Source organism: Dinoponera quadriceps, unplaced genomic scaffold, assembly GCF_001313825.1.
Source record: "Dinoponera quadriceps isolate SergipeBrazil2010 unplaced genomic scaffold, ASM131382v1 scaffold5109, whole genome shotgun sequence".
Classification (NCBI taxonomy): Eukaryota; Metazoa; Arthropoda; class Insecta; order Hymenoptera; family Formicidae; genus Dinoponera; species Dinoponera quadriceps.
In genome coordinates this window covers 269,897-294,650 of record NW_014559156.1, presented here as the reverse complement: position 1 = coordinate 294,650, position 24,754 = coordinate 269,897, and the positions used below count along the sequence as shown (strand labels likewise).

The 24,754-nt window shown below is 44.1% G+C and overlaps 1 protein-coding gene and 1 long non-coding RNA gene across 2 annotated transcripts; one reads left to right on the top strand and one right to left on the bottom strand.

Moving 5' to 3' along the window:
• Positions 1-2,763: 2,763 nt before the first annotated feature.
• Positions 2,764-8,336, top strand: LOC106750185. Its single transcript, XR_001374922.1, has 2 exons — positions 2,764-3,963; positions 6,831-8,336. It is a non-coding gene; the product is annotated as an uncharacterized LOC106750185 (long non-coding RNA).
• A 1,256-nt stretch (positions 8,337-9,592) lies between these two features.
• Positions 9,593-22,776, bottom strand: LOC106750182 (rotatin). Its single transcript, XM_014630321.1, has 29 exons — positions 22,731-22,776; positions 22,457-22,641; positions 22,093-22,263; positions 21,882-22,024; positions 21,508-21,766; positions 21,266-21,424; positions 20,945-21,049; positions 20,348-20,869; positions 19,802-20,260; positions 19,482-19,691; positions 19,189-19,395; positions 18,592-18,765; positions 18,388-18,523; positions 18,065-18,289; positions 17,701-17,962; positions 17,413-17,588; positions 16,676-16,921; positions 16,310-16,533; positions 15,729-16,016; positions 15,048-15,285; positions 14,792-14,960; positions 13,500-13,696; positions 12,692-13,428; positions 11,847-12,051; positions 11,482-11,693; positions 10,972-11,112; positions 10,789-10,918; positions 10,422-10,688; positions 9,593-10,264 (listed from the first exon to the last, which is right to left on the bottom strand). Exons 1-29 carry the CDS (start codon positions 22,774-22,776, stop codon positions 10,200-10,202), a joined length of 6,558 nt encoding a protein of 2,185 aa, XP_014485807.1. The 3' UTR covers positions 9,593-10,199.
• Positions 22,777-24,754: the final 1,978 nt, after the last annotated feature.

Here is a 24,754-nt window from a genome sequence, read left to right as displayed (position 1 = left end):
TTTCGCCAGGATGAACACGGGCTGATTCTTATTCCCGGCGTCGCGGAAAACGTGACGATCGCTTTTATCGTCAGCTGCGCCGACTTGCGGGAAACCGGCAGGGGTGATCGACCGCGAAATATACATCGCAACGAGAACGCCTGAGGTGCGCCTGTCACCGTTTGACTGATGTACAATCTTGCGTGTCTTCGCGCGTCTCTACGAGGAACACATCGAGATGATACCAAAGCTAGATTTACACTAAATGTAGTGAGATTTTAGGGTCTTAGGCTCCCTCTCGCCCCTTAGCAGAATGGCTGACTTATCGGTTTAAGACGAGTGTTTTATGCCTTGAGTCTTCGTTTTTAAATAACGCACAATGACTGTCTTGTATTTTCAAATTAGAGAGCCGTTTTGGTCGATGACAAACCGCATCGTATAATAAAAATAAATAAATAAATGATAATTTAAATAAAGACTTGGATCATAAAATCAAATGGAATCTTAAAATTACATAAGTCAACCATTCTGCTGAGGACCTTAATAGAATGCTCGACTTATCAGACAACCATGCCTTAAGTCTTTGTCTTAAGTAACACGATAATTGTCTTGCGTCTGGAGTCTTAAGGCTCTTTCGTTTCACGCTGCAGTCATCTTGTTTGATGACGTCAGAAGTTAGAAAACGCGTGCCGAGAATTCTTGCGATATAAACGTTCAAGTAAGAAGATATATCTACAAAATGACATTTTGTTATCGATTCAGCACACTTGTAAAGTACTCCTAACAATTAATAAAATAAACGTAAAATTAATTGGACAGAGATTTAGGACATAGAATAGAAAATGACGATAACGAAATATCGATGACGTCAAAATGACGAGGAAATTCTCTGAGTAACAAGGTGACATCAAATGACAATTACGTCTTGATAACGTTTCTAGTGTCAATAAGACACTATCGTGATTTTCGTGAGAGCCACCTGAAATATTTGAATTCGTCCGTCAGCGCGATTCGTGTGACGCGAGAATAATCTGGCGCGCGCGCGAGTTTCGTCCACGCAAGGTATCGCGCGGTAGCGATAGTTCAAAACACTGCGTCGCCATGCATCCATATCGGTGTTTACGAGCCTATTGGCGTCACCCGATACGGAAAATTTGCTCATTACAGACGTCGTTGTGCATGCCGCGACGACTGCTTGAAAATGAAAAAGGACCGTTAAAAATAGAATGATCGGCAGTGACGTCGTTATTAAAAATATATATGTCGCTCTCTCGCACTCGTTTCTCTCCGTGAGAGAATACACAATGAAACACGTGTGTCCGGCCGCTGTGGCACTCGCTATCGGAGTTGATGCACGGAAAAAAAAAACAACTCCCCGCTGTAGTGTACCTAACGAATTTTTTGTCGAATTAGACGAAAACGCGGCTGTAGGAACAGAAAGATTGTTCTGTAGGAGGGATTTCTGCTCGGTCAATCGCTCTCACCCCTCATAATCCTGTCTCGATCGAGTTTCGATGCAGCTGAATGTACACAGCAACATTTTCGCGATAACAGAAATATTTCTTGTTAGCGAGTTTTCATTCGGTCTCTATTCAGTCGCAGGAACTGACATTTTTTTCCCCATATCCGGGAAAAAACAATTCCATCGGTGTGACTGAATGTTTCATTGCCTGTGAACCAGATATGAAAAATTTCTAGGAGAGGAATTTAGTTGTATGGCCGCAAAAAGTTTGAAACTTTTTTGATAAGCTTAGGAACACATCTCGTACACAATAAGAAAATTTGTCTTTCAGTAATTCTCAAGAGAAATATTTTCCTATTGGAAACGAGATGCGTTGCGAAATTTATCGGAAAAAAGTACTGCAATCTTTTTGTGACTGACTATGCTCGGTCAATTGCTTTCAGTTATTTTAATCGAGTGTTCGGTTGTTCTCAGCTGAATGTTCACACGAACACTTTCAGTCGTGATAACAGAGATATCGCTTCTTGTCGCCGAATTTTTATCTAGCTCTTATTCAGTTACAGAAACTGAGAGCTTTTTTTCCATATACACACATACATAATTGACAGATTAAAAGTTGTAATATTTTTTCTTTTTCGATAAATTTCGCAACGCATTCAATAGAAGAATCTGTTTATTTAGCAATACTCAGAAGATGCATTTTCTTATTGAATATAAAATTCATTGCGAAAGCCGGCGAAAAAAGTGTTGCGACCTTTAATCTGCTGACTGTGTGTGTGTATGTGTATATACGTTCAACTATCGCATAATGTATACACACATAGGCAAGTTGACGAGCGAAAGCTTGACGGCGTGACGTGCGTAACGATGGTGACCGCGCTGACACTTCCCGCAACTTTCCTCCGAGCCGACGTTCGTCCAGGTAATTTAACAAAGCATCTTTAACGAGACTGCTTCCTCTTAACGTTAATCGAGCGCGATTTCGCCGCTCGGCTCTTCGCCCTTGGACGTACGCGCGCCCACGCGCACGTTGCTACCGACAATGATGATAACAATGTCCGACAAGCGTGCCGGCAAATGTGTGTCTTGTGTCACGAATGTTGCACCGAAGCTTCAAATAAAGTCTTCGACCGATCCTGCTGAAGCATTCTTCTTCCTTTAGCGGCATCGACGAAAGCGTAAACGACGAAGGATTCGACGCGGCTTCGAGAGCGAAAGTGGAGGTCCGAAGTGAAGCGATCGTCGAACTCCTTTGAATAATAAAATATAGGGAAGAGATCCGAGAGAAACTCTGAAAATCCATAGTCTATATTAATAATGATAATGTTACTTGAAACTCAGGTGGGATACTCATACTTGATTCAAAATGTTTTTCAGTGAAATTGTGCAAATATTGCAAATATAACGCGTATGTTGTGCGATTCAACTGAGAAACTCGAAGTTCCGGTTTATAATAGGTGAAGTTTTTAAGCCTTAAGATATTGACCAATCACAGTGGAATGTAAGGAGAATAACCGATTGTGATTTGAGCTTCTAAAATGATATATATTGCACACGGAAAAGGTGCGATATCACGTAGAATGTTATCGCGTTATCTTTTCCGTGTGCGTTGTATCATTTCAGCAGCTTCAGTAGCATCTTTTTCCCGTATGAATTATTTCATACGAATATGGTGCGAGATATTTGAAAATGGAGATCTTAATCTTACTGAGCAAATTCAGGACCGTCTGAAAAATGTGTAGATAATAAATTAAGCAAACATTAGGTGAAAATTTGGCACAAACCTGTTGCCTGTGTCCATGCGTGGTGACACCTCGCAAGAGAGTTTGATAAGCTGGTGAATTATCACTTATCAGTAGCCAGTCACTATCAAAATCGATCTTCGATTATAAACGCACACGAAAAAAACGGAAAGATGACGAATATTAAATATCGATCTTGAGAGAAGAATCATTTATCGATACTGGTCTGCTTAAGGGGGTATCCTGGTGCTAAGAAATGAGATAAATTTAGGATTTTTTTTTTTTTTTAGAGAAAACTGTAATTCCGATGAAATTGAAGTCTTAGGAGAACATTTTTATAAACACTTAATTAAAAAAATATACATTTTTTCAAAATGTTTCGTAAAGACTTGGCCGAGTTATATGCCGTATCGCACCGTATCGAGGCACCGTTTCGCGCTACAAAGGACATAAAATAGAGGATAAAAAATATTCTGCCGAGTACATTTTTCCCCTTAGGACATGTTAATTGGTCGTTAGAAGAAAATAGTGTTCTCCTACATTTACTAATTTGTCCCTACAGCAAGGTAATTTGCAGATTCAGTAAAATCTAATCTAGCGAACGGCGTATTTTTTCAGAAAAGGACATCGCGCGAACATCCGATGACGACTGTTTCATAATTAACTGCAACAATAATTACCGATTCGAGTTTATGTTGCTGACCCGATGACGCTGATGGATTAGTTCGATATGTGTCTACTTGTTCGTCGTACACGTTCATATCGGAAAAATATGATGAGGTAATTCGTAATTTGCGACTACCGCTCGCCGGAAGTCGCGGCCAACCGTAAAATACGCAGTACCTTCTCGCTCGTCTCGATAGAGTTGTTTTATCGCGTGATGGGTGAATTTATCTTCTTTCCTGCCTTCGCTTCCTCTCACTTCGTTATCTAATTGCGTCCGCGCGACGGAAAACTGCTGCAACGCACGATTGCGATGTTCCCCTTTGCTTACGCGCGAAAATAGGCCTCAACAACGACGTACCCGGGGTGAGCAGATTTTTTGACAAACGACCGCGCGTCAATGCGGACAACGTCGTCAGTTTCACAATTCCCACGTACATCTCTCTCTCTCTCTCTCTCTCTCTCTCTCTCTCTCTTGTTATTTCTACGAGCCGTTAACATCTTCGTGCGCGATTAGCAATTTAATGAGAGAAGGGGGAAGACGGATCGTATTGCATCGAAGACGTTTAAAAATAAAGCTCGGCGCCGGATCGGAACAGGTTGCCCGGTAGGGATCCCGGTGTCCGTTGAATTTACAATCGCTGATTATACCCAGTCGGATTCCCGGGCTACATCGGCCGCAGGCTGATCGGAGATCTCGGGTGAATCTCGGCGGACGACGCGCATACGCACGCGAGAATAATAATAATAACAATAAGCCAGCGTTCTGCTCGCAATCGCAAAAGCATAGAGAGACGCGATGCGGACAATGTAACGCGTGCGAGTTATTTGCAATATTATTTACGCACCATGTATAGAAACGACCGAGCGGGTAATCGGCAGACGATATCAATTCTGTCCCCTCTCTCTCTCTCTCTCTGTGATATGCGACTTTAGACACTGCACATATGTACACGTGACGCATCGTTCGCACGGAATAAAGGACGGCGATCGCCCGCGCCCATTCGACAATTATATCCATTGACGTCGACGTACATTATTTCCCTTATTTTTCTCAACAATATTCTGCCCTTCTCTCTCACACATATTACTGAATTCTATTCAATTTTATGACAATTTCTCATTTCGAAAAATACTTGACTCATATTCAAACCATCAGCCTCTTTTTGCTATTCATTTTCGCTCTACGAGACTGCTATATATTTAGCATATGTTGATCATCTCTCTTCTATGTAAATTTGCCACCTAATCAATCCTAATTATAAATCTCTCATTATTAGCTAATCATTCCTTTCTCAATTTTGTAACGTCAACTATCATCTCGCAAATTAATAGGTTTCCTCGTTTCAGCCGGACTGGATTATATTTTTTGCCTTTCGAATGAAACAAGTATATAATCTAGCACTGAAGAGAAAAAGGAACGAAATTCTACTGCAGCACTTCCAGTTCAGCTAAAACGAACAGGCTTAAAATATGTATACGATTACTTTTTCATCCTTATGCCCGTTTCTACCGTTATGATCTAAATCTAATCGATGATTAACTTAACGGAATTGATCAATCGCATTGGCCAATTAGCTGAACTGATCGGTCAACTTCATTGAGTTAATTGCCGATTAGATTGAAATCGTGATGGTGCATTAGAAGACATGCCCTACGACGACAATAGATGCTCTCCCTCTCTCTTTCGCCCTTTATCCCGCATAATTTTTCGCAAGCGACCCGAACGACGATAAGCGCGGATACGTGCGTGGCAATACGATCAAGAGACCCGACTACTCTCTTGCCAGCGGAATCCTCGGCTCGAAATTCGTGCGTCAGCGTAGGAACAGTGGCTCGCGCGAAAACGCTAACGAACCGGCACGACAAACAGACCACGCTGTCGAACGTGGAAATTTTTGAGCTTCGCGATTTCGCGTTTCTCAGGTTCGACGGACGCGACGACAGATTCTAACGCCCAGTCGGCGCCGATACGCTCGTAAACGGCCGGTATTCACGGGAACAATATTCTGTCAGATGTATTTAAGATCGCTCCAGTCAAGTTCATTTAATTTGGTCTCGGGTTTTCGGGTTAAATGATGTTCACAATAGCAAGCTTCAGGTCGTAAGACATTAGCTATTTATAGTCGAATAATGTCGAGGAGAACCATCGATTGTGACTGGTCAGTTTCTCATGGCTTAAGGCTTTCCTTCGGATGTGACTCTTCCGATTTGTCGATTTCTTCCCCGACGTCTCATGAACATTTCAATTCACCTCAATGGCTCAAGGAACGACCTGAAACTTTGCCGCTCCCTTTAGTCCCGGTCTGCAATAGGTGCTTTAAGCTTTATGAAATTGACCGATCACAGTTGAATGTGACGGGAATAACTAACTGTGATTGGTCAATTTCTTAAGGCTTATGGCTTAAAATATCTATTGTAGGGGCTTATGCAGTTCGTCTTCATCTCGAGTTCATCTTCGCAGGCGATGAAACAACCCGTGTAGCATCTGAATCGACCCGACCGTGAACATCGGCCATATATTTCAAGGGCCGCCTCAAAATCATCTTCGGATGCCGCACGGGTCGTTTCACTGGCTGTTAGGCATCTACACAATGTAACAATCCGAACTTGACGACGATCTCAAACGATGAAGAGATCTGCTAGCTTACAAGGAGACCGGTGTTCTAACGCCGAAAAATTGCCGGCGAGGCGGAGGAAGAGAGTCGAAAACGAGCCCAGCCTTGTCTCCGTTCGCCTCTCTCTTTCTCTCTCATTCGACCGCGGCCGTACGGTCCCACGCGCGTACGCGTGCACGGGGCAAGGCGGCGCGCGCGGTATGCGTGGCCGCGGAGCGAGCGCGCGGAGGTCACCATTGACGCAAATCTATCCGAGTGTCACGTGAGCGCGCCCGCTGGAACACAATATACACGCGATGGACGACGACTACCGCCGCCGCTCCACCATTCCATTAAATCTATGCCTCTCCGTGTGTGTGTTTACAGCTAGCGATGGGACCGAGCCGACGAGCCTTGAGAACGACGGGCGGAACTGCGCGGGAAAACAGGTTTCGATTTCGCCTTTTCGAGGGGAGGACGTCGGCGATGGGGAACGAAGGCTGCGCGTATATTTCCGCGGAATATCTGCCCTCCTAGAGGAGGAGGTCCGTGGGGAGCTTTCGGGAGGAAAAATCGTTCGGGTGGAAAGCGCCGCCTCGGGAAAATCGACGGCCGAGCGTCGTTCCCATCGCTGTGTCCGGAGGACACCGGAGGAGAGGCGGAAAGAGAGAGAAGTGGGTATGCACTCCGCGGCCCACCCACGTTACGATATAATGGGCAATTAATGGCCACAGTGGACCGGCCGATCCGCTGAATGCCAATCGGCCACGGGAAGCGCCACGCTGGCCACGACGACGAAGCCTCTCCCGTTTAACCCTTTTCGCTCTCTCTCTCCTCTCCGTCCGCTCGCTCGATTCGTGCTCTCCATATGGCGACGCGATTCGCGCGAGAGAGGTCTCGGCTATAATTAGAACGCACCACGCTCTCGTACGCGAGGCGTGTTAAGCCTTTTTAAGCGTTTCGATTTTTCAACGAGCCCCTCTCTCTCTCTCGTTGTCACTTCTTCGTGTCCGCTTCTCCGGCATTTCTCCGCTCGCTCGCGAGTGAGCGAGCGAGCGCGGTTTTCAAATACCCGCGGCATTTCGCGACGACGAAAGGACGGAGAGAACGAACTTCATGCATATACATATCGCGGTACGTCAGCAAGGACCTTGCGCCAACCTAGTTCCAGTCCTGCGTGATAGTGCACGTTCACACGCGACGGTAGAGCGTATCCTTTGCTTCTTATCACTTCTTAATTGGGTCAATGTCGTCGTCGCCGCCGCATGCGACGACGCTTTCTTTCTTCAGCCAGTACATACCGCCGTGGTACTTGCTGACCTAAAAGTCGCTTGCTCGAGCGACTCCTCCGCAGGGTGGCGTGTTTTTCCTCTCAACGACGGGGTATTCACACTCGAATCTTATATCTGAGTTCATCTCCAGATGCTTCGTAACTGATGAGTCGTATAGCATCCGTGAACTTAAGACGGTCTTGTATAATAAGATTCGACTGTGAATACCGGATCTAGAGATGCTCGCCGAGTCTGCAGAACTCGCGCGTGTCTGCTTGTCGATTTTGCCGATAGCTTGCCAGCAGAACATCATGACGATGATTAGCGATAGAGACCGGACATGATCTGTCGTATCGTCGCTATTTATACTGAAATGAGATATGCTACAAATCCCGCTTGGTTTCTGCCGCCGACCCGCTGTCGAGTTATGTCAGCAGGTTCTATCGACAAAACACAAGCTTAACGTCTAATACAGATGGCTGTTACGGTACGATCTGATCGAATCTTCCGCCAACACTGGCTGCGTTCGGGAAACATAACGGTTGTACAACGGTCGAGTAATTTGTTCAATCGGCCTAAATTTATGGATTTAACAGTAAAAACCAATAAATCATTGACTAATCGCTTGTGTTTTTTGAACGCAGCCATTTAGCTGCTTAATAGGTGCATATATCCGCATTCTCGATAATAGACTCGGCGGAGAGGTCGATTGTATATCTCGGAACATAGCGAGAATTACACAAGTAAGCTCTCCCGTGATCGGACAATTCTCTCACTATAATGGAAATGCAATATATGTGCGATTGCTCGACAGGTAATTTGAACGGCATTAAACGGTGAAGGGATTCTCGCTTTACGTGCACCAGCCAGTCGCGCGTATTTATTCGTCAGATGGGATGAAAAAAGTCGTCGCACACAATCGACTCCCTTCTTTCTCCTTACAATTAGCCGAAGAACGTTGCGCGCTTCGTTCCTTAGATGAGATATCGTTTCGCGCTCTAAAGGTAAAAAAAGGCGGTAGCTGGTTCGCCGGGAAAGGACCGATTATATACGTTTGACGAGCCGTGAATGCAGATCGCTGTACCGTGACGCTCACAATTGCGAGCTCCCAAGCGCCAAATAGGGGGCTTCTTATCTCACGGGCCGCTCATCGTCGTGTGTTTGATCTTCCGCGTCTCTCATTCCTCGACTTGGCAACAAGATTTCACGCGTCACGCGATTGTTGGCTTGCTAATGTAATGCCGACTCACGCAGCCGACCACTCCTCACCCGGGAGAAGGATATTGTGCCTCCCGAAAGATCATCCGCGTGCCGTCTGCGCGACCTTCTCCCGGTCGCAGACGGAACGTCCGAGGTTTTAGAGCGGCCGAGGAATGCTCGAGAGGAAAGAACAAATGGCTTCTTCGGCGCAACAATGCCGACGGCGTTAACAGCAGATGGCACAATGGTGTTGCAACGCTGCGGCATTATGCAACGGCCGACGTCGTGCAGCCGGTGAACACGCCTCCAAGATCGGAGCCGCGCGTGAGATGATAATTCGCTGAGGAGGAATTTGTCTCTCGAGAAATCGAGGGGAATGAATATCAAGCGACTCTCGTGTGCGAGAAAATTGAATTCTCCCGAGGATTCTGCCCTCTGCGAGGAATATTATCGTTCGCAGTACACCGGGAGGAATTCAATATGGGGAATTAGGAAAAAGATATTAGAAATAAGCTATAGCTGAAAACACGGAACAGAGAATAAGAATAGGAAACTATAAAACCGAGATCACCGTTTTCCCTTACTATTCTTCTTTTTTCTTCTACTATTTTCCAATGAATCTCTACTGTCAACGCTAATATTATTCTCTTGATGATTATCAATTGAACGGAACTATTATTCTCTTGATGATTATCAATTGAACGGAACTGACTTTCACTCGAATATCGATGATCATTGGATATTTTTGAAATTTAACCATCGGTCAATTTCTATGCGCCTTAAAGATTATAAGAAATAAAGCGGGATCTGCAATCAGAATTTAAGGCTTAAAAGAAACTGACCAATCACAGAGGCGAAGTATAAAGGGAAAAATCACTTATGATCGGTCAATTTCTTACGCTTTAAATTCTCACTGTAGACTCCGCTTAAAACGCCCTTAATCTTAGTTCCTTATTCCTTTCTCGTGAATTGAAAATACAGAATAGACCCCATATATCGAAATTTAATTTCCAATTCCTCACATTTAACTCCTTGTTCCCTCATTCTCTTCATTATGTCCGAACCTTTGCTTGCGCAATATCGGGCGCGAGTGAGATCGGATTCTCGGATCCACGAGCGATACGCGAACAGGTCTCTGCGGAATGTTCGCAGCGCACCGGGAGAGTGTTGCTCGCTCGCGCTTCGCTCATCGCAGAAATTAAGTCGCATTATCTTCAATCGTCGAACGCCTGCAAATGAAATCCGAGGAGCGCGCGCTCGCGTATGGCGAGGGAGGTCTATTATCTTATTCAGTCGCGAACGATCGACGTCGTACGAATATATATATATATATATATATATTCAACGTCTCTGCAAAATATATTAATATCAATCATGTGTGTATGCGTGCGTGCGTGTGGAGTATTACATCACACATGTTACGCACACCGGCTATATATATAACCCGGTCGGTCGGAGAGAATTTATATACAACATTCGTGGTCGGTCGGTCGGCTCTAGGTCGTACCGCTGTTTTTCGCTTCGGCCGGGCTGAGGATAGTGAGTACGTATTGCAAAACCTTGACTAGTTCCCGCTGCTGTTTGGTAATGTCGACGCTCACCAGCGTGAATCTACCGAGAGCCTCCCGTATGCTGTGCGAGAAGCCGGCGCTCCGCGCGATCAGCTTCCCCTTCTGATTGTTGCTGATCAGGGACCACAGCATGGAGCCGGCCAGGTTGACCTCGCAGGGCGAGCCGTTCTTGAAAATGTCGTGGAGCAGATTGATGAAGTCCACTGTGGGAAAAAAGTCGATGGAAGAATGCGAAGTGGCGTCACGTGGCGTCGTCGCACGTGTTATCATCGCATCTCGATACAATTGCACCGGTTTGCTCACCTGAACTAAGAAGCCGCGGCCTATTCGTCATGTTGAACGACAAATTGCGTAGTATCGATACAGCGAGGACTTTGCTCGACGACGAGGAACACCTCGCCAAGTTGATCAACACGTCCAATGCGTCGACGGCCTGAAATATCGCTAACGTATTTATTAAGGAATTAACGCGCGCCCATACTTTACCTTCGGCACACACAACTGTCCCTCCTCGTAATAAGTGAAGTCTATCAGGAATTCCAGGCAATACGTCTCCACCAGTGGCCACGGTCTCGCTCGCTTCGTCACGGCGGGATGTATTTTGGTGAAGAATTGAAGGAGATTACTCTGCGCGGGAACCAACGATCGATCCGATAATTATAGGAACGGCGCGTATTCGTCGGGAGAGTCAATAAATTAACACGACACGAGACCTTTCTTTCTAACTTATCTTTCCTCGTGATTCTATCACGTTAATTTCCACGATGATTATGTACTGATTTATTGTTATAATAAAAGAAAAGTTCTCAGATTATTCAACAGATGTACTTAATCGATCACAAGTATCATTTTACGGACGTGTCCTTCTGCGTGTTCCGCAAGAGCATATATTTTCTCGCTTTTGATGTCATTAATCAAGATGTGATTGCGGCGTAGAAATCTCACATTTATCCTGTATAAGACATATGAAAAACAAAACGGACACAATGATTATACCTTTGAGATGCAGACTCTACACTCGTGCACATGCACCGCGTTTCGCAGGATATGGAAGGCGAAGTGCATCTTGTGATTGTCGAAGAGCTGGCCGGCTCTGTCGATTTCTTTGCACGTCACCTGCATGACAACGTGTATCAACGCTAGCGTGTTCGGCGTCTTCCTCAGTCCGCTTCCCGGCAATATCGTCGTTAACGTTAAAGATTGCGCGGCTGAAAAAGTCGGACGGAGAGTTCGTCCAGTCAATTGCCGGTAGTTTCACTAACGTCGACTGAACTCTGACCCGAGTTTAAACCTTTGTCTGAGGGAAGTTTGAACTCGACTTAAGGTCGGATCGATTTCTGTTCTAAGTCAGCCGAGCTTACCAAGAGTACATTTCGTCGTGAACGTCGCCAGCAGTTTCAAGGCGGACGTTGATACCGTTTTATCCAACGCAACCCAAGCCCACAACTTGTGCACCACGTCCGCTAAACCCTCCTTCGTCAGGCTCTCCTTGACGCGCGTATCTCCGTACATGAAGTTCATGAGAAGCATGAAGATGCAGTTCATGTCGTGCAACAGAGGATGAGTCTGTCGGGGTAGACGAGAATCAACGATATGTGCATTTTAATAATTATTTATCAATATGAAATATTATAAATATCGATACTGTGCATCCAGATAAAAAATTTACGATTTTACTTATTTTTTAAAATCATTTTTATCTATATATTTTTATATTATTTTTTAATTATCCTTTTTAGTTTGATAATTATTATTATCTCTTTCAATTCTGATAATTTATTATTTTCTTTTAATTTTAGTCACTTTACACACAATATTTGATAGCTTTAAGCTTATGTTCCGAAATATTTTTTTTTTTCAGAGAAAAAGTTTATTCAGAGGTCGTTCCAAAATCTCAGAAGACAGGACCAATAGCTTGTAAAAACGTTTGGAACAACCACCGGAATAAAATTTCTCCCGAAGAGAGAACGTTTCGGAACACACCAGTGACCGCACTCAGAGTGAGAAAACAGAATCAACACAGCTTTCTCACTCCGCTTCCAACTGTCGCTTCGCTCGGTGAGCGAAGAATGCTCTATGTGTTTACACATCGTTGAAGAAAACACACAGTTCTTTCGCTACGGCAATTGCGCGGGAAACCACAATGGAAATTCCGTTATACGCGAGATGCATATGCACGAAAGTCCGGGGAAAACCCCGGATATACCTTTTTTTCCGCTTGCTTCTTGTAAAGTTCGAACGGCTGGAGATTCAGCTTGACGTACTGCTCCTTCAGGATCATCAGCGCGGTCTCGGGCAGATTGCCCCGCAGCGCCGTGCGCTTCGCTTCCTGCGACACGCACAGCAGGTTGGTCAGAGCGCCCACGATGAGATCCTTGTCCTCCGATTGCTGGCAACTCTTCTTGGACTTGGCGTAACTGTGCGCGATGAAGAGGTGCAGCAGAAGCTCGCACAATTCACCTCCTATCGTGGCCTGTTCTCGCCTGTCGGCCGCCTTGTCGTCCGGCCTTCTCGAGTCCTTCTCGCTTTCGTTCGGCTTTTTCGAGTGCACGCTCGCGTCCCTTATCGACAATTTGTTCACGCTCGAGATCACGTCGCGCAGGATGCCGTCGTCCTCGGCGTCCTCCGTGAGGACGCGCCACCTCGCGCTGCTGTCGTCCATCGCCGTTCGCAGGGAGACGCTGCCTCGTCCCAGGGGATCTTTCTGAATCTCCTGCGACAGCAGAAAAGCGAGGCAACCGATGGCACTCATTCGGAGATCCGTCGTCGAGTCCTGGATCGCGAAGCATACGGAAGCCATCACCGTGTCAGCGCCGCACAGTTCCAGGGCGCCCTGGACGGCCTCCAAGTGCTGGTCTTCGGTCAATGAGAGCACGGCCACGAAGTTGTAGATCTCTGTCCACAGCCGGTTGCGCAGGTGCACCAGCCGCGGCTCGGTTGACTCTACCGATTGATCAACCAACGAATTGGAAGATATCGTTTTAGGACTAACCGAGTGAGCTGGCGATACGTACGGTAGAGATCGACGTCGAGAAGACAAAACAAGGTGTAAAGCGAGTCCGCGGAGAAGAGAACCACGGCTGTGTACTGGTTGCTGTGAGTGATGCAGTTGGTGAGGACCGTGCAGATGTTAATGTACATTTCCAGCGTGTCGGAGTAGTGGCTCAAGCTCCGCCGGCTTCCGACATCTTTGGGTATCTCAGCCAGACACCTTCGACGAGACGGGGTGAGAAAGGTAATGTATCACAAGTAAAATAAGATTCTTTGCAGATTATAGGTGTATATAACGTGTTCTCTACCACGATTTATTTGCGGAACTCGCCTGGCAGACCGCGTTGTATTCGTTCTTATGCAAGAAACTTTAGTTTGCTCAAGTGGATATAGTAATAAGAAAAATTATCAATGCCGCGCACATGTGACGTTGAACGTAGCGCGAACGTGTGTCAAACAACACGTTCGGAGGGCCGCGAATGTTTGGCGGGTTGTATAAAGAATAAATGATTCTTGCTCATTTAAATTCGAGAAAAATATCAGTTTTGTTCTTATCATACATCAGTTGTTTACTTCAGCATGTAAGGTAGATATGACATTTTTACAGGTAATTACACTATAATTTACAGGTAATTACGTTCTTATTCCGAGTATTGAAATGATACATTAATTCACGAGAAATGCCACGTGGTTTTCCCGACCGGCAAAAACCGGTCGGAAATTCTCGTACACGTGATTCTAGGAATATATACGTGCTCACGATACGCGGATAAGGGTGACGCGCGAAGGTGCTGAAGAGGGAAGGATTCTAGCGTTCCGGCAGAAAATAATTCCTTCAGCTTGTTTTGGCGTCAAATCGGATCCGCCCCTCGCGGGTTAAAAGCAATCAAACATTTAAAATGGATCGATATAGGTAGATTAACTATTTGGAAGTCCGTTTCATCGCACAGGAAATCTTAAGGAATAAGTGTGAACTCCCAGATCAAAATCAGGCGTGATACTCTCAATATTTTATAGTCACTACGAGCTGCTTTACAGCAGAGAATGAAAAAAATGATAAATGCCAGCAGATTTTTTTTCGTTTCTTTGAGCGCTAGTATTTTTTTTTTCTTCTGTATGAACGCCTGAACGCGAAACAATCGATAAATGATCGACATTTTATTATAACAAATTATCTTTTCGCTATTTCACACGAGATTCATCCACCAATGAAAATGTTATTTACGCACATAACATACACATGTACACATGATTTTGCATAATTAACTTACCCAACCCTGGACAATTATCATAAATATGTACGTAATACACATACCCGAATAAATATTTATCGATGGAATGTTCGTAGATTTGCGCGACTACCTCGTGCTGTCCGACGAATATCAAGTTGTTCAACAGGGCGCAAGCGGTTGCAATGAGCGAGGGCGTCGCGATAAGCTGCATACAAGCGTCCACGTCCGTTATCTCCGAGTCCCGGACGGAAACTGAAAGACAACGGGATGGGTCAATTGCGCAAATGTATAATAATTCGGAAAAATACAGGCGTACAAATGGAACGACGTGGTAATTACAGGGCTGCAATTCGTCCTGACAATTGTACAGATGGGACACGATGCGCGGTACCAGCGAAATGCAACCAGATTGCACGCTTCGCACGGAGGTTGCCTTGCCGTCGTTCCCCTGACAGTCGGACTGCTCGGCGTCCAACGTGGTCAACGTGTAGACATTGGCGCAGAGAACGCTGACTTCGTGATAGGTGTTGCACTGCTCGACGTATATCAGGATAGCCTGCGCTTGCAAAGAGTCCTCCTGCGCGTAAAGAGATCGTCCTCTGTCATCTCTCGTGATTGCAATCCTCGTCTTACTTGATGACGTCGGAAACGAGGAAACGCATGAGGATCCAGAATTCTTGCAAGATGAACGTTGAAGTGAAAGGACGAAGATCGACATATGCGATCGATCGAGCGCATTTGTGAAATATCCCGAGAACTTTCACTCGAACGATCAATAAATAAAAATGAAATTAACGCGACGATCTTTCTTTCCTCACGACTCTGTTAACTTTACAGCCATGCGTCGATTGTTAAAGCAAAAGGAAAGTTTGCTACATATTTTACAAATATGCTCAATCGCAAGTACTATTTTAAAGATATATCTTTTTATATCATCGTATACTGCAAGAATTTCGGGCAAAGGTTTTCTCGCTTCTGACGTCGTTCGACGTTGTCCGAGCGGACAATGTGTTCGCTTACACATTGGAAGGCCACGGAGTTCTTCAGCATGTTGCAGAACGCGATGCACGCTTGTTCCCTCACCAAGCAGGACTCCTCGCGGTTTGTGATGCATTGGAGCAACGTGTGGCAGAGATCGCTCGGGGCCATCGCGATCGCGTTGAGAAGTTGCGACGCGATGTGCAGTGTACTCATCAGGCCCGCCAATAACTGAAAGGCCGAGGCGCGAACCAACGGGTCCCGGTTTTGCCACAGCATGGGCAACCAGTTCAACGATCGGCCTTCTTCGTACCAAAACACTATCCACGACTGCAACCATTCGACAGAAATTCGCATTGAGGACGATCGTAATGACGAATGGTATCGGTAATGTCGTTCATTTCATATTGATTAAATGTCGCCACCTTGTCCTTGATTTATTATTACATAATCTATATATTAATTAAATTATTGACATTTAGTGTGTTTATTGTGAGATTTGTGAAAGAACTAAATGTTAAGTAAAATAAAATTTTGTACAAGTATCAAAAAGCGATGTTACTTATGAGGACCCCTAATAATAACACATACCAAGACACTTGATACAATTGAGAAGTACTTACGCTTTTGTTAAAATTCACCTGCATCTGGTGTAACGAGTGATTGAGACATATTATCGAGTTCCTCGTTATCGACAGACCCATGAAACTGACCGTGCCGGCGCCATGAAACGATATAATCAATTCTATGAGGGTGTTGCAAAGAGATACCAATAGGTTCCTATGATTTTTCCACTCGCACTGTCCGATCAAATACGTCAAACATGTTAGCAACCAATCAAGATAGGCTATAATGAAGAGAGAAAGAAAAGAAAAAAGAAAGGATAATTCGGGCGCCATAATTCTTCTCACAATTGGACGTGTAAATAAACGTGAGGACCGATATATTATTGGCGTTCAAACAGTAGGGATTCGAGAACGGATACCAACCGAGATTGTAGAAATGTTGCTGGTCGCCGAAGCACAACGTCGAAACGACGAACTCTACGAATCGGATCCACGTAGTCTTGAGCTCGTCGTTGGACTTGTCGTCCGACTTCTCGGTCGCCGAACACGTGCGCACTAATTTCAGTATCGACTGGTGTACGTCTTGATTGTCAATTTCCAAATTCTTAAACAGATCCGCCAATGACCTCGTCATGTTTTTCATGATATTACCAACCCACGAGCTTTTCCCTGCGAACATCGGAGAAGAATTTAGCGTCCTCTTATTATATTTCTTGCCGAAGAAACGAAATATATCTTAAGGCTCTCATCGGTCCCATATTGCAGTTGTCTTGTCTAACGACACCAGAAGCGAGAAAATATACACTCCAAAATTCTCGCGAAATGTGAAAGTTCTCGGGATATTTAGCGAGTCTATCATAAGTTATATCATTATATTTATGGTCATATTATTTTCTATCAACGCGCTTCGCAAGAATCTTAAGCGGGGTTTACAATGAGAATTTAAACTCTAAACATTAAGAAATTGACTAATTACAACCGATTATTCTCATATACGACTGTGATCGGTAAATTTTTTAAGGCTTAGAGTTCAAATTCTCATTGTAAATCCCGCTTTAAACATACGATTTATCGTTTCTGACGTCCTCATTAATCAAGATGGCTGCGGCGAGGAAAACGGGAGTTCTTTATCCCCTTGATCTCTGATGAGATCATCTTACCGCTCTTCGCGACATTTAGGTACAATTGTAAAAAGATCAGAACATCCACGAACAGGTCGCAATCCTCTTTACTCGAGGGATGCGAAGACAGAAATCGTTCGAACGTCTGCTGCCATGGCAACGAGTCGACGTCTTTCTCGTCGTCGCGTGCGACCGCTTTGTAAAATCTCAGGTACCTAAAACAGGCCGATAATAAGACCAATTGGTTTGAACGGATGAATCAATGAACGTTAATAACAGTAACGTTAGTAGTAACGATAATCATCAACAATAATAATGAAAGCTTACATCGTGAGGTAATCTAACGCACATATCACGTTATAGTGCGTAGTGGAGTTTTGGATGTTGTAGAGCTGCTGCTGGCAGCAGTACTGAAGGAAGCTGTGGCGCAAGGAGAGAAAATCGCTCTCGAGGATCATCAGTTTCCGCGCGATTTCGGGGTCGTCCGCGTCCTCGAAAGATTTCCACAACATGTCCGCGCCGTCGTTCCACTCCCACGCCCAATACTGTCGGATAAAAGTCAGCGCTACCGGATCGCTGCCGTGAAGTACTGTGAAACAAAATGAAAAGACAGACGCTTCGTTTGAATTGCCGATTTCGCAGCTTCCGATCGGGACACCTTTATCACGAATGCAGTCGAAAAGTTACTCACACGACATGTTGGATCGCCTGTGTATACTGGTCTTCCAATGGGATCTGCAGGCGAACGGCAGTTTCATGTTCGTCAGAACGATACGGGGCAGCGAGATGTGCGAAGTAACGCCGTTCTCCGTGTCCTTCCCGTTGACTTTCACAACGTACTCGTTGTACAGAATCAGGCACAGCAGTTGCGCGCCGTCAGATTTCACGTATTCGTTGTTTGGGAACAGGAAGAGACCTGTAAATACAATGAGTTTCCAATAAACAAAGAACATTAGATCGTTTTGAAATGTTGATTTTAGTATTTGCAGCAAAGATACAATGAAGTACACATACTTCTTATGATATTGAAGAGAATGTCGATCTGAATAGACAGTTCGTATCGTACCGAGCACTCGAAAAAGGCGAGTTGCTTTAATATGCCGATTATCGGTATCACAGAATCCGGATAATTCACGTAATCCTTCTCCACCTACAAATAATACCGTCTTGAAGTCAAGTAAGAAACTTAATTGCTTTCGCAGTGGTAGCACACCTTACCAGGGCTCGACTGAAAATATCCAAAACCAGGGATAATCCGCCTTGATCGATGAACAATTTGTGCAACGATGTATCGGAAAGCATCACACTAATTTGCACTAACGCGGATCTCCGTATCTTTGGATCTACGCTCGGCTCGTTCAGCATTTCCAACACCGATAACATATTGCTCCTCTGCAAAGGAAATATTCCTTTGAGTAACATTTCTAATGACACGTATATTTCTAAAGGAATAAAGGCTGGGGAAAATGAAAAAAAAAATAGAATTTTAAGTATAAAGGGTTGTATATAATATATACAGGGTGTCCCATTTTAATCTATCACTCCAAGAAACTTTTTTATTTTTGTTTTTTACTTTTGATTGTAGGAAAAAATACTTCAGACAAAAGTTGTTTGGTTCGAGAGGGGACATATGATTCCGATCAGTCATGTCGTAGATGTCGTCGCTTCTAAAAAATTGCAAATGCGACTAATTTCTCAAATGGAACAACTTGATCTTGTAGCATATAATATCGACATTATATGTTATACTATATACAATTATTAGTAAGTCTCATATATGAGACTTTTAAATATTTGAAATATAAAACGTGTAACCTGATAATTGCCTTCTGATCGCTTGAAGAAGTTTCTACGTTCGAATATGCAGAGCGAATTAAGAGGCAAGCCATGTAAGGATGACAAACGCGGCAATTTCTGGACGGAATCCTTTTCTTTGCCCAGGAGCCAAATTAACCGGCATAACGCTTCCTCTCGAATGTCGCCGTCCGACGCGTAGAGAAATCTCAAATTGCCCTTCAACACCTAAAATTGAGGAGCTTGTACAGCAGGCAAGAAATAAAAAAAAAGAGATTACGAGGTGAAATTACCTCGATAAATCCTCAAGTTACCTCAATAAACGGTAGCTGTATATCATTGGAAACATCAGGATCGAACATTTTGGTCACACACTGACCTAAGGGTGTGAACGTATCGGCGTGACACTGTAAAAGATGCAACACAGGAACGAGGACTTCCAAGGTCTTCAGCCAGCCGGCTTCGCCCATCTGCATTCTTCCCTTCAGCACGAGCACCAGGATGTCTCTCGACATCTCATTTATCTGCGAGTGCAAAATCAAGCAAATCTCCCGGCCAAGATCTTGTCCACTATATATACAACTTCGTTTTCTTTTTGAAAACGTACTTTGAGCGATTAAACATTTTCGTTTACCTCGCAGTCTTCGCTCGTCGCGCCGTGCGAGACAATTTCCGTCAGGACACCCGGCTCGAGCAGGAACGTCAGGTTCTCCCACGACAGTTTCTCCCTGTTATATTCAACTCCCAGGATACTCTCGACCAGAGCGTGACACTCGACGTAGGTCGCACGTTGAACGTCCGAGTCCGCATTCGCCAGCAAGTACAGTGTCAGTTTCGTCGCCAGCGCGCGGTCCTCGCAGTTCAGGCGGTATCTCGGCAGATCTTGCAGAAACTTGACGGCCGTCTTAACGACCGATAAATTTTTGTGGTAAGGCAAACTCTGTTTCGCTGCGTACAACACTCTTAACGTTTCCGAAGGCGATCGCTCCGACGATCCTTTCAATATGGAAATGGACGCCTGCACGGACTTCGTCACGATTTTAGTTTCGTCGAACAGCTTCACCGACGCCAGCTCGTTGGCGCCTTGAAATTGCTGCAAGTGAAGAAGATTGCATCAAGTAGTTGGAGAGAAAGAGAGAGGATAGAGCGAACGCGCGAAACCGGATAACCGGTCACTCACGCGGGCATATTCTAGAGACATGGAGTGCAGCGCAGGATGCAACAGGTATATCGGCGCATCCATTACAGCGTTCGTTATCGACACTTTCAGAGTGTCCGGTATAACGGCGTCCGCCAGTTCCAACGGCACGATGCTGCTGAGCAATCTCATGGTGACGGCGATGAGATGCAGGTACGTTATCCTCAAGTGGTCCACGTTGCTGCAGCTCGCGAAGTATTCCATCAGTTCTCCCATTAAACGAAGCAGCGTCCTCAGGTCGTCGTTTATTCTCAAGGCCGTGCCGTCGTTCCACAGCCAGATGTTCGGCATCACGCAAATGATCAACAGTTGCACCAGCTCGTGGGTCAGATCCATCACATACTTGACGTTCCGCAGAGGATAGCTGGGGTCGACCGGCACGCTCAACTGCGAGAGCACCAGCTTCAGGGACTCCACGCAGTAAACAGGCAGCAGCATCTGCTGCAGCTGCAGCACCGAGTCGTCGATGTTCTCGCTGATGCTTTGACTCCGGTCGCTGGTCCCCTGGAACAAGCGAGACGTAATCGTGAAAGAATAATCGGAAGTGCGAAGTGAAACGGATCGATAGACGGAACTCACCGCCGACTGATACGCTTGGTAGTTGGCTTCGGGCACACCACCGTCGGGACCGTCTCCCGCTTCCGAAGACGCGTAGACGTTGCCATCCAGTTTACTAGCTAGTAACTAGGTAAATGATGAAAATTATCAAGCAGAAATAGGGGGAAGTAAGGACCTTCAACGCAGCCTGCAATGGAATATGTTCCTGAGAATAAGAGATCGACCAAACATATTCGAACGTAAAGAGAATAACCGACTGTGATTTCTTACCCTTAATTCTAGACTTGTAGACCACGTTCTTGATCCTGTTATTGATTAAAACTTATCGTTACTTTCACTTACCTTTTGCTTCTTATTTGCCACGCAAGGTTCACAGTAATAGTAAATGCGGAACCTCAATGAACGGGTGAGTTTACGCAAGGTCTTCAATACGGTCGGAACCACGCATGCGACCTTAGTTTCTGACACACTGACGCTCGATTTAAGGAGACCGTGGAGTATCTGTAATATCATCTCAATCACGTATTCCGTCAGCACACCACGTATCGTACGAAACGTTAAATTGATTAAAGTAAAACACTTACGGTGATTATCGCCGGTCGTTGCAGAAAAACCTCCGCCGGGAAGTCCTGCATCATAACGTTCGTTATGAACTGACACGTGTGTAATATGAGATTGGTGTCGACGTTATTATTGAGAGCCTCTTCGACGGCGGTGAGCACTCCCTTGTCCGACGTGACCAGCGGCTGCCACGGCATCATCAGCCACTTGATGCCACCTTCCGTTGTCTTGGAAACCGGAGCATCGCTCTCGTGTTCCAATGTTGTGTCAAACGGTATCGTACTATGTATAACAAGCACAAACGATGTATGTATATTAATTTATATGATATTCTATCGAAACGAAAAACGTAAATATAGGATATTTTTTGGTTGTATATCTGTTTTGATATACTTACTTATCCAAAATTGACGGTAGATGGTACGTGCCAGATAACTCTTCGTAATTCTCCCTCTCATAACCCGTATTTTTATATTTGCTACGATTTTGTGTTCGCGTCTTATACCTGTCTCTCTCAAGTTCCAAAGATGCCGTAAAATCCTGGAACACAACTGTAATTATCTCCTTCTCCCTATACAAGTAGTGATAACACATGAAAATTTATATACCTTGACATATGTATTCGATTCGTCCGTCTCACTGTTTCCTAGACGTAGAACGGTTTCTTCAATTTTGTTCAACTTTGCGTGCCACTCGGACGAGATCTTCCTTCTTAATTCGTGAAGCTCATTTTGGAACCTTAATTTTCCAAATGCATTCAAGTAACTTTTAGTATCTGTCTGAAAATAGAAATCAGCGTTAGTAAAAATACCACAAGATGTGAGAGTAGATATCGATCAGATGAGGTCAGACATTGACATTGCTTAGCCAGGTGTTAATTAATGATTAATAAAAAATATATTAAGTTCTCATTAAATTACACAATCTACTATCCAGGAATTTGTACTGATACGAATGAAACAGTTCAAGTACCTTCATCAGTCTCAACAATAAATCTAGCACTTTTTCTGGCTGCGGAGCGGTCTCGAAGGAAAACCAGTTGAAGAGCCGCAGAATTATCTCTTTCTTCACGGCATCGCAGTCGCATCCGAAACCGAAATCGTACTTGGAGATAATATTGTCCAAGGCGCGTAGTCGTATTTCATCGATAGTGTGACCTGAAAGCAATATGTATGTAAGAAAATAAGCATGACAGCGTCAATATTTTTGTAAATAATAAATTACTTGCTAGTGTCTCTGTACGCACCCAATTTCTCAACATGTACGGACGTTATTCCAGCGGCACCCAACATCGTAAACAATCGTAGCTCACACGATTATTGCAGGTTAGATGACAGCCGGCTTTGAATATTTAACCGCCAAATTCAGAGGCAGCGCCATTTTAAAGCTCTCCCCGTAGAAACACCGATGAGGAGAGGATAAAGATCGCTGGACTTGGGTGAACTTGTGGTGCGTGAAAAATGGGGTCTGATCTGCTTTTGCTGCGGTTATCATCTGCGACGGTACGGCGCAAAATTTACCGACAGGAGGTTATTAAATAGAAAAATTTCTCACCTGGCTAAATCCTGTAGGACTAGTGGTTTTTATTCTTATCTCATCGATGACCCGTTAACAAATACGTAAAAAGTGTAAAGTTTTCTCTTTAAAACGCCTGTATTACGTTTTCGCCTGAATCAAATAATTTTTCGTTCTGAAAGCTCAATTGAAAGACGAAGTTTGAAATTGAACGGTCGCCATTTTTCGTTTAACGAAATTTCTTGACAAAAATTAACGACAATATTAACACATTAAGGGCGGGAGTCGTAGTACTACGATTTAGCTCGACTGCGGCTTAAAGGCGGGAGTCGTAGTAAAACAATTTAGCTCGACTGTACCTTAAAGTTTTTATGATCACACAAAATATCGCCCGCCGTTAATGTGTTAATATAGCTAATGTGATTAAAAACTAAAGACTTCGAGTTTTAAAGTGCTTCTTGAGCGATCTCGATAGCATCATTATTGCAAAAGTTACAGCCTGTTGAATTTCGCCTGTTTTAATACAATGGAAAGTACATCTGACTAGCCCTTGAGTCATACTACTTGAGAAATAGAAGTACGTCTGACTCCATCGTTTAGTCATATCACGACCTCATTTTCTCGTTAAGTATAGTGGCGACTCGTAGTGGAGATTCTGGAACTAAATTACGGAAATAACGGGTTTAAGAATTCCGTAAACCCGTCACTTCTGAGCAGAAAATAACGGGTTTATTAGACCCGTTATTTCCGTAATTTTGTTCCAGAATCTCCGCTACGAGTCACTACTACACTAGGCGGCCATCTAGCCATGCCGAGAAGAAACTTGTTCCGTCTTTCGACAAGGTTCGATTCTCGGCTAAAAGCGTCTGCACTTCTTTCGACTCTTTTCGATCGAAGACCCGTAATGTTTATTAGTTCCGAGATCTCCGCTACGAGTCGCCACCGATTTTACTTAAGATTCAAAGTCGTAGTAGAGTCGGATAGACTTAGTCCTTATACACTTTTTCTACACTTTATACCAAATGAAAAGAAAAACGAAGTCGCAGTATAACATAACAAATCAGGTGAGTCTTTATTTTTTTCAGATAATACGATTCAACTGGATAGACGTTCATTTTAAAATAAAACCTAACAAAAATAACACTATTGAAATGTTTCGAGAAACATCTTAGAACTTGCAATCTTTAGTTTTCGCGTTGTAGTGTTACAATATTATTATGGTTTTTTGTCAAGATACTTGGAAATAAATGAGAAACAATTTTTCAACTTTTTCTTCCAGTCAAGTGCTTACATTAAAAACATATTTTTATAAAAATATAATAAATGTGTGTTAAAAATGAAACTTTGAAAATTATATTCATTGTGTAATAAATGTCGTGCGCCGTTTCGTGACCGACCAAAGCCAAAAGAGCGGTTTTCGTTTAAATATTTAACAACTTGATGGAAAAAATTGCACCATAGTCTGCATATACGCAAATGAAAGGGAAATATTTACGCGTTCAAATCATGTCAGTGACAGTTGTGTATGATTCTTTCTTTAAGCGGCACATCTCAAATTTCATCATAGATTTCAGTATTTGACGGATTTCGATTTTTATTCGTGTAACGCCGTGAAAAATAAATAAACGTCGTATTCACATAAAAATATCTGAGAACTAGAGACCTCGCGCTGCAAAATGTTTCTCGTACCACTTTATCGCTATTATTTTTACAGAAGATACAGCCCGCTGAATTTCCACGGTATTTTTCACGGCC